The 17,242-nt window shown below is 46.9% G+C and overlaps 1 protein-coding gene across 2 annotated transcripts in view; it reads right to left on the reverse strand.

Annotated features, from left to right (window-relative positions):
- Positions 1–4,229: 4,229 nt before the first annotated feature.
- LOC147098473 (paired box protein Pax-2-like) overlaps positions 4,230–17,242 on the reverse strand; it is a 473,205-nt gene continuing 460,192 nt past the window's right edge. The window contains exons 9-10 of one of the 2 annotated variants that reach the window (XM_085970221.1): positions 13,029–13,116; positions 4,230–6,959 (exon numbers count right to left, since the gene is read on the reverse strand). In XM_085970221.1, the coding sequence (XP_085826347.1) occupies positions 6,838–6,959; positions 13,029–13,116 (210 nt within the window). In that variant the 3' untranslated portion in view covers positions 4,230–6,837. Of the gene's footprint in view, positions 6,979–13,028; positions 13,117–17,242 lie in introns of both variants that reach the window. The other variant, XM_085970220.1, reaches the window with a different exon arrangement.

Consider the following 17,242-nt stretch of genomic DNA (forward strand, 5'->3'; position numbering starts at 1 on the left):
TGTAGCCACTGTTGTAATGTAGGAAACGCGGCAGCCAATTTGCGCACAGCAAGCTCCCACAAGCAGCGATGTGATAATGACCAGATCATCTGTTTTTGTTATGTTGATTGAGGGATAGATATTGGCCAGGACACCGGGGAGAACACCCCTGCTCTTCTTCAAGTAGTGTCACAGGATCTTTTACATCCACCCATGTTTCATCTGAAGGACGGTACCTCCAACAGTGCAGCACTCCCTCAGCACTGCACTGGAAGTGTCAGCCTGGATTTGTTGTGCTCAAGTCTTTGGAGTGTGACTTGATGTGACTTGAACCCACAACTTTCAAGACTCAGAGGTGAGAGTGCTACCACTGAGCCAAGGCCGACACCTAAGCATGACATGACAAGACAGGAAAAGTATGCAGGTGTACTATTTTTATAATGGGGGAAATTTTAATGTAAATGCACTTGTTTACCTTTGCGGTTGTATTTCAAAGCTCCAGGACAGGCTAATTGTTTTGAGATATCAAATATCAGTTTTGTCATCCAGTACCTCATTGTACTTTAGTTTTGTAATCTAAAACTTCAAACAATATCTCTTTTGTAAGCTCAACGTAAGCTAGAGGAACAGCACCTCAACTTTCTATTCGGCACTTTACAGCCTTCTGGACTTAACATTGAGTTCACCAATTTCAGACTATAACCTCGGCCCTTGTATTTCTTTATATTTTTTTCTCTCTTGTTTTCTCATGTAGTAGCAGTTAATAATGCTGCCATCATCATTCACACCTCATCTAGAGTCATCTTTTGTTTCTTAACTTGTCCCATTACCTCTCCTTTTGCCTCGCACCATCATCCCTTGTGTCAGTCAATCTCTCCTGCCTTCCATCCTATCACAGACCGTCCCTTTGTACTTTCCTCCCCTCCTTCCTGCCCCTGCTTAAAAATCTCTCTTCTCCAACCTTTTCCAGTTCTGACGAAGGGTCCCCGACTCAAAACGTTGACTCCGTTTTTCTCTCCTCGATGCTGCCTGACCTGCTGAGTGGTTTCAGCATTTTCTGTTGTTATTTCAGATTTCCAGCATCCGCAGTATTTTGCTATTGTAATATCTGTTTTGTGTTGTTAATAGAATGTAGGTTTTAAGTCATAGGACCTCAAGGCATATTGATTTGTGCTATTGAACATTGTGGTTTGTAACAGACTGGTGTCCTATAATGAGGCCGCTTTCTATCTTCTTGATTGTCTTGGTGCAGTCAATATTGAAGAAACATTTTCTTGTATTGGGTAAGAACACTATGGGGTAAATTTTGGTCTTCGCCACATGGTTGGTAATCGGGCAGAGGGAACCCCATGCCCGTTATAGAACCTGCCCAATTTCCATTGTATTGATTCAGGCAGGTTCTATAAGGCATGGGCAATCCACTCCACCTAGCTGGTGAATAAAGACTTGCATTTATATAGTGCCTTTCATGACCTCTGCATGTCCCAAAGCGCTTTAGAGCCAATTAAATACTTTCTGAAGTGTGGTCACTGTTGCAATGTAGAAAACGCGGCAGCCAATTTGCACACAGCAAGGCCCCACAAACAGCAATGTGATAATGACCAGATAATCTGTTTTTAATGATGTTGGTTGAGGGATAAATATTGGCCAGGACATACGCTCTGGTTTCAAGTCATAACCGACAGAAGCAGCTGGTTGTCCTATTCAAATGCGTGACACAGGAGAGCAGCTAAAGGTGAAGGAGTCACGTATTGACCTTGGGAGCTTTTTTCCAGGTATCATTCACCCTCTGCATGTTGAAGAATGGAAAACATTGTGGTTCGTGCATGTCATGATGTTGACAAACAACGCCTTTTATTTTTACATGGGTGCAGTCCAACGCATTGAGCACTCTGCAGAAGCTTACAATGGCATCAGTTTGTGTGCTGTTGCCAACTATTTCTCCACATTTTTAGAAGATTGAATGGGCCTGCCAGGTTGCCAAAGCAATGCATCTGTTGTATCCTGAATGCAGATGGACATGGCACCTTGACCAGTACTGCTGTGATCTCCTCCAACCGTCTGGAATAACCCTGCAGGGAAAAAAGTAATGGATCCTGAAACTTACTGCTACAGGGTGGAGGCAGCCTGCAAATCTGGATGTAGTATTAGCATGCCTCTCTAATTACCTCCCTCTTTAGCTTACACTTCCTTACATTGCTCCTTAGAGAAGATTAGATCACTCATCCTGGGCTTTTACCCAGATATGAGCTTCTACTGACTCTCTTTCCCTGTTGCCCCTGCATTCCCTGTTGCCCCTACTTTTGCTGCAGTGCCAAAGGTTCTACAATTGGTCTCCGCTCCTTGGCGTTAGGGAGGGGGAAACATCCGCCAGGGTTCTTGCTCCTCACCACTGCTCAGGTCCTGATGCTGGAAAGTGTGTAGCTGGGGACCCCGGGTGAGACTCATCTATAAAGCCTTATTATGTGATCCAGCTGCCCTTTGCACTCACTATCTAGGATCGACATGAAAAACAGGTGCAGCCGAGCATGAAATGCATTCACAAGAGGAATGGGGGAGAAAACTGGATGCAAAACTAATAAATATTTTGCATCTCGTGCAATTGATGAGATGATGGTGTTGAAGCACTGAGACATTAGACCCAATCTTCCCTCTAATTTTGATTTGGCCCAGGCGGTCCCTTTAACTGTTCTTTCATCCTCTCCCCCATTTCCCAGCCCCCTAAACTTGCATTTAAATCTGCTCCATTTCCTGCTTCTTTCCAGTTCTGACGAAAGGTGTTCGACCTGAACCGTTAACTCTGTTTCTCTCTCCACGGATGCTGCCTGGCCTGCTGAGTTTTTCCAGCGTTTTCTGTTGTTATTTCGGATTTCCAGCATCCGCAGTATTTTGCTATTGTATTGGCCCCATTAACTGGCTGCGTGGGCCATTCAAAGTTCCACGCATGTGCGTTGTTTTCTATTAAAAAGTCGCTTCACCGGCTGCGCGGGACCTGCAGAGCGCTGCGCGGCTGTGCAGCCCAATGGGAACGTGGATTAGACCGCGTCTATTTCTAAATGTGGTGTAAGTAGCGAGACACGGGAACCTTGAGAGCACCCTCCCACTAAGTAGACATGACTCTTGCAATGGCATCAATGGGCAGGAAGTAATCCCCAGAACTAGTATTTTTGCCGAATATTTGTCGCTGGTACCATCCGATACAAAAGGAATCCAATTAATAATCGAGGCAAAACTCTGAGGAGACATACAAAAATTTTTTATTTCTTATGTGCACAAAAGAATCTGAACAGAATCGAACCATTAATGAGAGCCACATGGGTCAGTTTGTAGACCTCCCAAATTGTCCCTTAAGAGCAGTGACATCGCCATGCCCCTACTGTCAGCTTTGCAAAGGGAGAGCCAATCGATAGGTACTGAATGAAGGCACCTGCCTTGTCAACACTCCCAGCTCCCTGACTGCAGGCTGCCCACCCGCTCTGCTCCTCGCACTTCTTGCTGGGCTGCGATGGCATCTACCACCAACCCCCCCCACCCCCCGTCTCCCCCCCCACCCCCCACCCACCCCGCCACGGGAAGTTCAGCAGTATACAGTTTAGTCTCAAGTAAAAATGGAGTTTCCTTTGAATGTATTTTTAAAATTATCCCCAAGAAGTACCATTTTTTAAAATTTAAAACATCTTTCTCAGTCCATCTGATTAAAGCTTTAAATCACATGATCTGTATTTTGTTCGCAGTGAGACAAGTGAGCTTTTTTTATTCTCCAAAAGTTTGTCCCAACTTCTCCCCCTCTCTCCCTCCCTCCCCTCCCACCCCACCCCCCCAGGCTTTCCCACCCTTCCCCCTCCACCCGACCCCATTGGGTAAGCAAGTGTGATAACAGCATGCAAGAGTCGATCACAATGATCTCTGCTGGGTTTTTTTTTGTCACTAAACATCTAATGGTCACGGATTTTTTTTTTTTTAACAAGCAGCTCCGACGGAGGTGCGGGCGGGCACCGATGCCTCGGTCAGAACGCAGGTCCACATCACGACGAACGTGGGAATGGCGAATCACGATGAAGCGATCTCTGTGATCAAACAGTCTCCAGAAGCGGATAATGTCACAACACCCTGTTCATTCTACCAAGCACATCTGACAGTGTGTGTGTGTTTCACAAGAAAGGAAGGTGAGATTGGATATCAGAGTAGCACAGCAACAGGAAAAAAAAAGCACAGCATTTCTTTAAATTTGCATAGTGATGAATCTTTAAAAAAAAAAACTTTTTTCTCTCATTTCATAAAACAAAACGAAAACAAAAAAAAAGTCCAGTGTGAAAGACTACCTTTCCTCAGCACTGTGTGCCCACCAGAATCAAGGGCCATGCTGTGCTTTATTTGAACATTGTAGGAAGCACAAAGACACTTTAACAGAACAGGTGCGGAGTCATTTTTTGTCTTTTTTTCCTTTTTGTCAGTAAATCTACAAGACACTGTCGTGTCAGTGTACTCTCTAATGGATGCAGCTGTGATGTATATATACACAAGAGGAATTCCTTCACATTATAAGCAATATCATTCTACAAAGCAGCAATCTTTTTTTTGCAAGTAACAATACAATAAGTAATTGCTGGGATTATTTTTTTCTCTCCACAGTTCATTCTACTCAGTCCTATTGTCATATAATATGCATATTGAAGATTTAGCTGCATATTACCATATAAATTCCAAATCTGTTAAGTAGTAGGTACCTATAATACTGATTTACAATCAATGCATACACATCCTGTAAATAAAAACCTAACAATAACCGAGTCTTTGGCAAATGTTGCAATAAAAATTACATTCACTTTTTAATCCGTTGTTTCAGAGAGCAGCACCCAATAGGTTGTTCCTTATCATGCAACGTTTGTGTGTCTCTTTCTTGACTACTCCCTCCCTGCCCCTGCCTCCATCTCTGTCCTGCCTCTGACCCCCCAACCCCTCCTCCATCGTCTTTTTGAAGTTGTACCCAAGTGTGAGTTGGCTTCTGGGTTGAACATGCCTTCGTGAACGGGTCAGGAAAGAGACATACAAGAACGCTGGGGAGCTGTGGCAGTGACTGTTGTGCTTTGTCTGTAATTTATTTTTAGTCGTGTTTGGGGTTCTGTCAGGAGGTTGGGGGGTGAGGGACGGTTAGTGGGGGAAGAGAAATCTTTATTGTTCAGCAGCCGGGCTAGGCGGTACCGACCTGTGTGTGTGTGTGTGTGTGTGTGACGCCAGGTTTGTTTTTGCAAGTCAGAAGTGGTGAGGACGCAGAACAAAGCAACCTCCAGAACACAGGCTTCTTCTGTCATTGCACAGAGTAACAGCGTCTGGAGTGGAGAGCACACTGATAATCTGCACTATCACAGTAAGTGCAAGTTATAAACTGGGCAGCTCAGTGAATATTGCCCCCCCCCACCCCCATCATCAGAATCATTCTAAAATAACCTTGCTCTTAATTCTGTTGTATGTGGAAGCTGTTTTCTGGCAGGTAGTCAGAAGGCAGGGTTTACTGTAACCGCCAAAGCATTTAGCTATTTTGTAATGTCTATCTACAGGCTTCATTAATACCTTTCACCACTGGAGTGCAGTAACTGTAAACTCAAAATACAAGCCAATTAAGTGCCTATTTGACTCTCTTTTCTCTCTCATAAAGGAGTGTTTTTACAATATCGTCCTACTGCGGAATTCAGTGCCGCCCACCAAATCCAGAGCCCATTGCAGCTGTGTAAATTGGTACAATCAGATAGCTAGTGCAAAAAAAGTACAAAGAAACATCAGCTATTATGTGGCCTTTTCGCTCTTCCGAGATCGTCTGCTTGAAGAAAATAAACTGCTTTTCTGTCTTCGTCCTAAACCTTCCATCATCACCTTGTGAAGTAAAACACAACCACATTTACTGAGAATTGTTGCACGCTGTGTGTCGGGGATTGAACTGTTAAAACGTGGCCCTCGGTGCTTCTCGCAGGGAGCACGCACTGCTTTCGGTAGTTTCCCGAAGAGTGTGTGTGTCATAGGAACAAGTGTCTGGAGAACTGCCGTGAACTGAGCTCTCAACGGAGCTCGGTGACTACAGTATGTGGGGTGGGGGGTGTGGGGGGAAAGGGGTGCCAGGGAGATCGATGCAGCCAAGAAGCAACAAGGAGACGGCACGTGTACCAGCCGGAGCCTCCGCTGACCCTGCGGAGGGGGGTTTAGGGGGGGGGGGCGGAAGGAGGGGGGACGGGGTTAGGGTACGCCCTCCATACATAGCGATAGGAGTCAACATTGAGCCAGAGTTTTGAGATGCGCCGTCTTGTAAACATGATGCAGCAGGGAACGAGTCCACTTGTGTAGCCCACCAGTTGTCATGTTGCTGTTGGCTGTCCACACATGGTCTTCATGTAAACAACAGATGTTCTTTTGCTGTTGTTTTCTTGTATTATGTATATATATATATATATATTTGGAATAATTGAAATTACCAAGTCAAACATGGGAGTATGAGTTCGTCCAAATGTTGAGTCATGTTTTGAAGCTTTGAAGCAGTTTTTAAGGTGTTTTTAAATCAATCCATTCATTAAGATATACATATACATATATCTATATATATATATATAGGAGATATTTTGCTTCCTTTTCTTTATTTTTTTCTGTCCAGTCAATAAGGAACCAATGGGGCTGAAATGGGAAATTAAGCCAAAAGCCTAAATGAATCAATGGCAGCACAGTTTGAAGTATAAACACTTGCAGCCAGAGTCAGGGAGATCCACGTTGTCCAATTTGGATGTTCACTGGTCCGTCCTACAATCGCACTCACAGATTAACAGTTTTTGTTTTTCTAAAGTTTCCAGTTCTTCATCCCACTGTTGAAATTGATTAGACTGGTACAATGTGGAGCCCAAGAGCTTCATCTTGCAGTTTCATGTGGTTGCCATAGTAACTAGTGGCGGTCGTAGGCAGTGGCAGCAGTGGGGGGTGCAGCACCCCTGGATGCGGCACTATAATAATAAGGGGAACCTGAAAGTTAACACAGGAGAAGATGGACCAGTTGGAAGGACATATATAGCTTATCAACAAACAGTGCACACCCAGGGTTTTATTTGGTTATCTAGTGGGGGAAGTCAGCTTTCTGTTCCCAAGTCTGCCTGCGCAATGCACCAACAGGAGTCTTCTGGATTAGTTTCCGTCGACTAAGGGGGTCGGAGAGGAATTTCCCAGATTTTTTTCCTCCAAATTGGCCGGTGTTTTAATCCGGGTTTTGGCCTCTCCCAGGAGATTACATGGGTTGGGGTGGGGAGTGTATATATTGTGATGCACAAGGCATCGCAGTTGTATGGGACAAGCTGGATGGACCAGAGGGTCTTTTCCTGCCCATCACTGTTCGCCACTTCTCAGGAACCTATTTCCAAGCTTCCACCGATCCTGCTCTGACTCCGCGCTCGGGAGGTGTGGCACAGTGACAATTCGCCCCAATTTTACCCTCCTGGGGTAATGTGCCTGGCATCAGCTTGGCAACCGCCCATAGTGGGGACGAGATTGGGTAGTCATAAGTGCAAGAAAGCCAACCAGTTTGTATGCCAGCACCCCAATGTCACCTGGCACCATTCCAATAGGTTTCAACAAAATTTTCATTTCTCTGGAGTTACATTTTTCTAATTATGTAATAAGAACATAAGAAACAGGAGCAGGAATAGGCCACTTGGCCCCTCGAGCCTGCTCCACCATTCAATAAGATTATGGCTGATCTTGGCCTCAAAACCACTTCCCCGCCTGCTCCCCAACATAACATTTATTAACCCTCTGCAGCCCAGGAGTTCACTTTCAATGCTTCATTTCAACAACAAAGAAAATAACAACTTGTATTTATATAGCGCCTTTAATGTAGTAAAACGTCCCAAAGCGATTCACAGAAGTGTCATAAAACAACATTTGACACCGAACCACATAAGGAGCTATTAGGACAATGGCCAAAAGCTTGGACAAAGAGGTAGATTTTTAGGAGCATCTTGAAAGAAGAGAGAGGTAGAGAGGCGGAGAGGTTTAGGGAGGGAATTCCAGAGCTTAGGGCCCAGGCAACTGAGGGCACGGCCGCCAGTGATGGAGCGATGAAAATTGGGGATGCACAAGAGGCCAGAATTGGAGGAGCGCAGCGATCTCGGAGGATTGTAGGGCTGGACATGGTTACCAAGATAGGAGGGGCGAGGCCATGGAGGGATTTGAATGCAAGGATGAGAATTTTTAAATCGAGGCATTTCAGCACTTTAGATGGAAACCCTGGCTGTAATGTGGCTTAGTTGACCACTCAGTGAGAGGTCCAGGGGTTTCGGGGTTAGGTGTCAGTGATACCATACATACTGCTGATATCACTGAAGCTTATTCAACCAGAGCAAGAAGGAATAAGCATCATTGTGCCTGTATTTCATGAAGATTAAAGCGGCTTTAAGCAGAATGGGTTGTGTAGTGGGTTCGGCACTATCATTTTACCTCTGGGACTTGGGTTCAAATCCCGCCCAGAATGGTAAACAAAGGTGTCTCTGTCTACTAGCTGTAAGGGTCCTATGTGAAACGAGTTAGAGCATTTGCAACCCAGCTCCTATTTGGTGTGGACCCACAGCACAAATCTGAGTCGAAGCTGGCGCTCTCACGCAGACAATGACTGAAGTGGGAAATGATGCAGTCGCTCTATTGAGGTTGGGGCAGAGTAGACGGAACTTCATTTCTGGGCTATACCTGAGCTAAAAGTGCTTGATGCTAGCACTGGGTACCTGAAATGAAAATGGTTCCATCCCCTGACCGTTCACAAAAAAAAATGTAGCTTCAAGCACAAGAATAGAGCTTCCATTCTCGGCTTTTAGAAGGGCTCAAATGATAAAATTGCTAAGTAACGTTGCACCTATTTTTAATACCAAGTGTAAACAAAAATCAAAAGTCCAGCTCGACACCCTGTGAATGTGATTCTTTTATTTTATTGGATCCGGGATGTGGGTGTCGCTGGCAAGGCCGGCATTTATTGCCCATCCCTAATTGCCCTTGAGAAGGTGGTGGTGAGCCGCCTTCTTGAACCGCTGCAGTCCGTGTGGTGAAGGTACTCCCACAGCACTGTTAGGGAGGGAGTTCCAGAATTTTGACCCAGCGAGAATGAAGGATCGGCGATATACTTCTAAGTCAGGGTGGTGTGTGACTTGGAGGGGAACTTGGAGGTGGTGGTGTTCCCGTGCGCCTGCTGCCCTTGTCCTTCTAGGTGGAAGAGGTTGCGGGTTTGGGAGGTGCTGCCGAAGAAGCCTTGGCGAGTTGCTGCAGTGCATCTTGTAGATGATACACACTGCAGCCACGGTGCGCCGATGGTGGAGGGAGTGAATGTTTAAGGTGGTGGATGGGGGTGTCAATCAAGCGGGCTGCTTTGTCCTGAATGGTTTCGAGCTTCTTGAGTATTGTTGGGGCTGCACTCATCCAGGCAAGTGGAGAGTATTCCATCACATTCCTTACTTGTGCCTTGTAGATGGTGGAAAGGCTTTGGGGAGTCAGGAGGTAAGACACTTGCCGCAGAATACCCAGCCTCTGACCCGCTCTTGTTGCCACAGTATTTATGTGGCCGGTCCAGTTCCGTTTCTAGTCAATGGTGACCCCCAGGATGTTGATGGTGGGGGATTCGGCGATGGTAATGCCGTTGAATGTCATGGGGAGGTGGTTAGACTCTCGCTTGTTGGAGATAGTCATTGCCAAGCACTTCTGTGACGCGAATGTTACCTGCCACTTATCAGCCCAAGCCTGAACGTCATCCAGGTCTTGCTGCATGCCAGCATGGAATGCTTCAGTATCTGAGGAGTTGGAAATGGAACTGAACACTGTGCAATCATCAGCGAACATCCCCACTTCTGACCTTATGATGGAGGGAAGGTCATTGATGGAGCAGCTGAAGATGGTTGGGCCTAGGACACTACCCTGAGGAGAGTTGCAGCTTCCCCAGATTGGCACTGCATTTTTAGGTATGCTCGGTGCTGCTCCTGGCATGCTCTTCTGCACTCCTCATTAAACCAGGATTGGTCCCCTGGCTTGATGGTAATGATAGAGTGAGGGATATGCCAGGCCATGAGGTTACAGATTGTGCTGGAATACAATTCTGCTGCTGCTGATGGCCTGCAGCGCCTCATGGATGCCCAGTTTTGAGCTGCCAGATCGATTCTGAATCTATCCCATTTAGCACGATGGTAGTACCACACAACACGATGGAGGGTATCTTCTGTGTGAAGACAGGATTTCGCCTGCAGAAGGACTGTGTGGTGATCACTGCTACCAATACTGTCATGGACAGATGCATCTGTGACAGGTAGCTTGGTGAGGACGAGGTCACATAGATTTTTCCCTCGTGTTGGTTCTCTCACCACCAGCCGCAGGCCCAGTCTGGCAGCTATGTTCTTCAGGACTCGGCCAACTGTGATGCTACCGAGCCACTCTTGGTGATGGACATTGAAGTCCCCCCACCCAGAGTACATTCTATGCCCTTGCTACCCTCAGTGCTTCTTGCAAGTGGTGTTCGACGTGGAGGAGTTCTGATTCATCAGCTGAGGGAGGGCGGTAGGTGGTAATCAGCAGGAGGTTTCCTTGCCCCTGCTTGACCTGAAGCCACGAGACTTCATGGGGTCTGCGGTCCGGAGTCAATGTTGAGGACTCCCAGGGCCACTCCCTCCCGACTATACCACTGTGCTGCCACCTCTGGTGGGACAGGACATACCCAGGGATGGTGATGGAGGAGTCTGGGACATTAGCTGAAAAGTATGACTATGTCAGGCTGTGCTTGACTAGTCTTTGGGACAGCTCTCCCAATTTTGGCACAAGCCCTCCAATGTTAGTGAGGAGGATTTTGCAGGGTCAACTAGGCTGGGTGTGCTGTTGTCATGTCCGTAGCTGGTTCCAAGGTCAATGGCTTGCTAGGACATTTCAAAAGCCATTTAAGAGTCAACCACCTTGCTGTGGGGCTGGAGTCACATATAGGCCAGACCAGGTAAGGATGGTAGATTTCCTTCCCTAAAGGCCATTAGTGAATCAGATGGGTTTTTACAACAATCCGATAGTTTCACAGCCACCATTACTAATGCCAGCTTTTTATTCCAGATTTATTTAATTAACTGAATGTAAATTCCCCAGCTGCTGTGGTGGGATTTGAACTCATGTTTCTGGATTATTAGGTCAGGCTTCCGGATTGCTCGTCCAGTAACATAACCACTATGCTACCGTTCACTATGAAATGGACTTGTTTGGCCTTTGCCATTTGCTTCTCCTGAAGGAGTTGACACGTATTGAGTCGAGCCTCACAGGTGAAGACAACACTTTGGGGCCCAGCCCACACGCAAGTGAAAATTGGCAGTCTATTCGACTGTGGGGGCTGTCACAGCGCAGCCTGATCATGTCCTCCATTTCACATACCAGCAGGGTCATCGGGTAGCAGCCAGGCGTGGGGAGCCTGGCTGGTTACTCCTAGTGCTAGCTCAGAGAGTATCGAGGCAAATTGCAGTATTCACTGCTGCCACCCTGCATTGCTACAGTAACTGAGATCTTCTAACAACAACTTGTATTGAAATAGCACCTTTTAATGTAGTAAAACGTCCCAAGGTGCTTCACAGGAGTATTATAAGAAAAAAGAAATTTGACACCAAGCCACATAAGGAGAATTTAGGGCAGATGACCAAAAGCTTTGTCAAAGAGGTAGGTTTTAAGGAGCATCTTAAAGGAGGAGAGAGAGGTAGAGAGACAGAGAGGTTTAGGCAGGGAATTCCAGAGCTTAGGGCCGAGGCAACAGAAGGCACGGCCGCCAATGGTTGAGTGATTATAATCAGGGATGCTTAAGAGGGCAGAATTGGAGGAGCGCAGATATCTCGGGGGGGGGGGGGGCGGCGTTGTGGGGCTGGAGGAGATTACAGAGATAGGAAGGGGCGAGGCCACGGAGGGATTTGAAAACAAGGATGAGAATTTTGAAATTGAGGCGTTGCTCAACCGGGTGCCAATGTAGGTCAGCGAGCACAGGGGTGATGGGCGAACGGGACTTGGTGCGAGTTAGGACACGGGCAGCCGAGTTTTGGATGACCTCAAGTTTATGGAGGGTGGAATGTGGGAGGCCAGCCAGGAGTGCGTTGGAATAGTCAAGTCTAGAGGTAACAAAGACATGGATGAGAGTTTCAGCAGCGGATGAGCTGAGGCAGGGGCGGAGACGGGCGATGTTACAGAGGTGGAAATAGGCGGTCTTAGTTATGCTGTGGATATGTGGTCGGAAGCTCATTTCAGGGTCAAATATGACACCAAGGTTGCGAACAGCATGGTTCAGCCTCAGACCGATGTTAGGGAGAGGGATGGAGTCAGTTGCTAGGGAACGGAGTTTGTGGCGGGGACCGAAAACAATGGTTTCAGTCTTCCCAATATTTAATTGGAGAAAATTTCTGCTCATCCGGAACTGGATGTCGGAGAAGCAGTCTGACAATTTAGAGACCGTGGAGGGGTTGAGAGAAGAGGTGGTGAGGTAGAGCTGGGTGTTGTCAGCGTACATGTGGAAACTGACGCAATGTTTTCGGATGATGTCGGCAAGGGGCAACATGTAGATGAGAAATAGGAGGGGCCAAGGATAGATCCCTGGGGACACCAGAGGTAACGACACGGGATCGGGAAGAGAAGCCATTGCAGGTGGTTCTCTGGCTACGATTAGATAGATAAGAATGGAACCAGGCACTCAGCATAGGTCAAGTGCTGAAGCTGTGACATGTCTGGTACAGTCCTACACTCTGCAGTGCACTCACTCACTGATCCATCAAGGGAAATCCAAATGTAAATTAATGCAAGAGTTCAAAGAGACCCTTAAATGCTATGCACTTGTGGGAGAGCGAATCTAACATCAAGTCATGTAATAAAATCAAAGCAGTACTATTCCCAATGCACAAATCCACTTTTTAAAATAAAGTGATTTGCTCACTCAGTTGTACACAGTCAAATATTTCTTAAAACTGGATCACATTTTACAGATGCCTTTCTGAAGAAAGAGACACAAAGTAGGTAGCAGTACTGATCCAGAAAACACTCACTTAGTAATCCTGGGTTGGTGAAACGCCAGGCTTCATTGTAGGTCGTGTATTGTGGATGGGTGTAAGGGTTTCCCGAAAAATTCACTGCCTGAGGAAAGAAACATAGAAGACAATGCTTAAAAAAATGCTGAGAATAATTCAACGCCTTTTCGTTTTGTTTTGGGGTGAGTTGCGTGTTCCTGGTTACGCTGTTCACGTTGAGTTTATCGCTGGGGTTTATCCCGACATTGAATTACCACCGGAACTCAACTTAAATCACAAGGACAGCGTGATGAAAATTAGGATTATATATGTACATTGAGCGTGCTGAAGATTAGAATTGTACATATACACCGAAGAGACAATGTGATAATGACATGCATTGTATTTGTACGCTGAAAGATCATCGTGACAGGGAACTCGAACCAGAGCACACAAATTAAATGATTCAAATTTAAAACGGATATCAGGAAGACTTCGTTACTTGAAGAGTGAGAAACATTTGGAATAATCTGCCAGGCAGGGTTGTAAAAACGGAAACATTAATTCAAGGATGGGTGAGTAATTGGCTCCGAAACGCCATGGACGACATTCCAAGCACTTGCGCTTTGAATTGTGCCTGCCTGCGCCCTGTAGCACTGAACCCAATGGAATAGGTGGGGTAGGGGTACTAATTAGGGGTACTAATTTGCATGTGGCCAGTGGTTCCTGCATCACTTGGCGGCGCCTCTCAGGTATCTGCTGCGCTCTGCAGGCTAGAAGGTCTGTGGTGACTTGGCCTTTGCTGTGCCTTGGTGACCCCCTTTATAAAGGGGTCAGATTTAAAACTTGAAAAAAATAAATATTCACCTTTCCTTGGAGGGTCAAGACCACAATTGTGGCCTGGACACACCCCCGCCATCCCCCCCCCCCCAACCCTCCTCACTTTGTGGGGCTCACTTCTGCCCTTCAGAAGGCCGGTATGCCTCTTTTCACTTGGCATTCTGACGCCCAACCTTACAGCGGGTCCCAGTGCAGCTGGACACAGGAACTCCCCGCTCTCAAACCTCCCCTTCCACATTGGCTGTCTTGTTTGGGGCGGGTTTTGCCCTCAAAGAAGACAACAGGAACCTTCAAGGCAAGCTCAAGAAGCAGCCTATCCAAGTCCTAGCCTATTTTCCCGCCCTTCCGCCACACTCCCGCAGGGGTTGTGTTGGAAACGGCAGTGGAATTTCTGCTCCATGGTACTCAAGGGAATGAGCTGCCAGGGTCCGAGTGGTCTTTTCTGTTCATTGTCTTTTTCATCTTCTACGCGGGTTCGCACAAAGGGACTTCTCGGTACACAAGGTTACACTGAAGAGGCAAAATGCTGAAGATTACAACAAAATATATGCACTGAGAAACAACTAACTGTTACAGAATGCACAAGAAGAGATAAAAGTGAAGAATAATGTTGTCCGTAGACACTAAGGAAACAGCATTGAAGAGTAACACAGTAAATATGCACTGATGAGAGTGAGTGATGAAGATTACAGTGGAGTGGACGGACTGAAGAGACAGAGTGATGAACACGTGCTTAATATTCCATTACTATCTTTCATTAGCAGATTGAACTCTGTAAAAGTTGTGCTAAGTTTGCACTGTAGAACTTTGGGCTTGTTTAATTACCTCTTATTGCTGTGAATGACAGGGAGCTTAGCTTGTGCTGGACCGTAACAAAGATGGCTAAATATTCTGCTTTCTTTTATGGGGTGGAAAGAGGGTAGGAGGGGAGCATGATGCCAACAAACAGATTTAGAAGATGTTGCTGGGGCTCAGTGGTCTCGCTGGTTCCGCTTCGCCTGAACCAATGAGAGAGTCCACACGGTAAAGGTCCTCACTAATCCTGCAGGACAAGGTTTTACAGCATTGCTGACCCTGAACTGAATCTTACTGCCCTGAGAAATACCCTCACAACAGCCACAAGTAACAATTTGGGTGAGTGGCAAGACCTTTTTGCATTGACCATGACCATAGCTTAAATTAATTGAACGTACTCCTGCTGTCCTCAGTGGCCCTGGACAGGGTCCCCACACCCGGTCACTATCTTGTGACCACCAGCAGTGTGTGGAAACTGGGTGAGGACAGGATGGAACTCAGCTGTGACACTCTCCATAGCGTAATAGCCCACGGTCACTTGGGTGAGGGTACTGGAGGGTGGCCGCACGCCGGTGGATCCGTACCCCAGCAAGAGTCAGCACGTTTATGAGAGGTAAAAAACTGGTTAACAGAAAAGGCAGGGAATGTCTCCGCTCACCATGGGAAGGTAGCTATCGGTCTTGTGAGTCAGTTATTAGCGTTCTGTCTCACAATTTTCTTTCAGTTTTCTACAGATTTGGTAAGATGCATTTGGCACCCATTTCCCAACTAGGCTAGATTGTCCTATTTAGTGCTTGGCTATAAAGCAACACCTGGGCTGACCATGTACAGACACATTGGACATGGTGCCCTTAAAAAGACTTGCCCAATTATATCTCCCTTAATTTAAATGAAAATGCTCCTTGTTGTGAAGTGTCGATCCACAGGCGCTGACACCCCCTCTGGTACCTCACGCAAGTCCCCATTCGTCATGTGAGACTAGACACTGAACGTCAGCAGATTGTTTGACATTCACTGTTTCTAGCAGGGTTTGCAAGCTAGTGGTCAGGTGCGGGGACCCTGTCTGATCCTCTGCTCCCCATTCTCCTCCATGCAGTCCATCCAGCAGATGCTTCATTCCCACATGCTGAAGAGGAAAAATGTCCCATTTTTCACTTTCCCCCCAACCCACCATGGACCTTCTGTAATATGACTGACAGGATATAGATTCATAGGGGAAAAAAATTGGGTGGCACCTTAAAAAAGTTAGCGCCCCACCGCCGGAATTTCAGTAGTAGTGCCCCAAGCAGGAGGTCGAGCTGGAAGTGCTCCACCTCCTTGGGGCACTACTACTGAAGTTCGCGGCGTTATGTGCAACACCGCCACACGCATCGGAACGTAGTGTCACGTCATTGCAGGCCTCCTCTCCTGATTAAAGGGGCGGGGCCTAGCGCTGCGCGCACCGGGCCCTGCTGAACCACCGGGGAGCAGGGTGCCGGGAAAGCAGCCCGGTACTCAAGAGGAGTGCGAGCTGAGCGATCGCGGCCGTCACCCTGAAAAGAAAAGGGGAAGGGGACAGGTGCTGGCAGTCAGCCAAAATAAAAATGGCCGCCCGACACCTGCCCTTTAAGTAGCGTCACCGCCGCTGCCACAACGCCCTCTGATCCTGTCGCACATATCGTCCGGCAATAGGTCAGGGGGCACAAGGGAAGTTTGCGGCCGGGACGCAAGCAGGGAGATGCACATGGCAATGACGTAATTTCTGAATTTCGCAGGAGGCGTTGGCGGCGCCACGCCCGGTGCTAGGGGATTTGCGCCCCGTTAGCATCCCCCGGGGGCGCTAACGAGAGGCGCAAATCAACCCAATTTTTTCCCCCATAGAATCTTACAGCACAGGAGGAGGCCATTCTTCCCACCCTGCCTGTGCCGGCTCTTTGAAAGAGCTCTCCAATTAGTCCCACTCCCCTACTCTTTCCCCATAGCCCTGCAAATTTTTTCTTTTGAAGTATTTATCCAATTCCCTTTTGAAAAATATTATTGAATCTGCTTCCACCGCCCTTTCAGGCACTGCATATCATAACATAGCATAACGCTGCGTAAAACAGATTCTCCTCATCTGCCCCCTGGATTTTTTGCCAACTATCTTAAATCTGTGCCCTCTGGTTACTGACCCTCCTGCCAGTGGAAACAGTTTCTCCTTACTCTATCAAAACCCCTCATGATAGCACCAGGGTAGCTAAGCTTCTGTGGCTAAACTATCATGTCCACTGCATTGGCCGGCTGCAGTTTAATTAAAAAAATTGCAAAATCTTATTCCATGTACAAGTGAGGTTTTTTTTTTTTTAAAGAGGCTACAGGGCTGATTTTCCAAATGCCACTCCATCCTGTGGAGCCTCTATATTGGGATTGCACGTTCAAAAATCCAAAGATGTGCCCGGTAATTTTCCAGATGGTAGAATGCAGCCACAATTCTGGCAGCTGAGCTCCTGTATCGACAGCTCCCCATCAGATAGTGGATCCTTATGCAGAAAGTCTTCAGAGCTGACAACATCAGGGAAATGTTAGCATTAAAACTGCGGTCAAAAAAGAATGAGTCCGTTTAAATACAGCGAGCGGGACACATTAAATATGAAACAATT

Source organism: Somniosus microcephalus, chromosome 29, assembly GCF_052327205.1.
Source record: "Somniosus microcephalus isolate GS21.2 chromosome 29, FLI_Smic_1.0, whole genome shotgun sequence".
Lineage (NCBI taxonomy): Eukaryota > Metazoa > Chordata > Chondrichthyes > Squaliformes > Somniosidae > Somniosus > Somniosus microcephalus.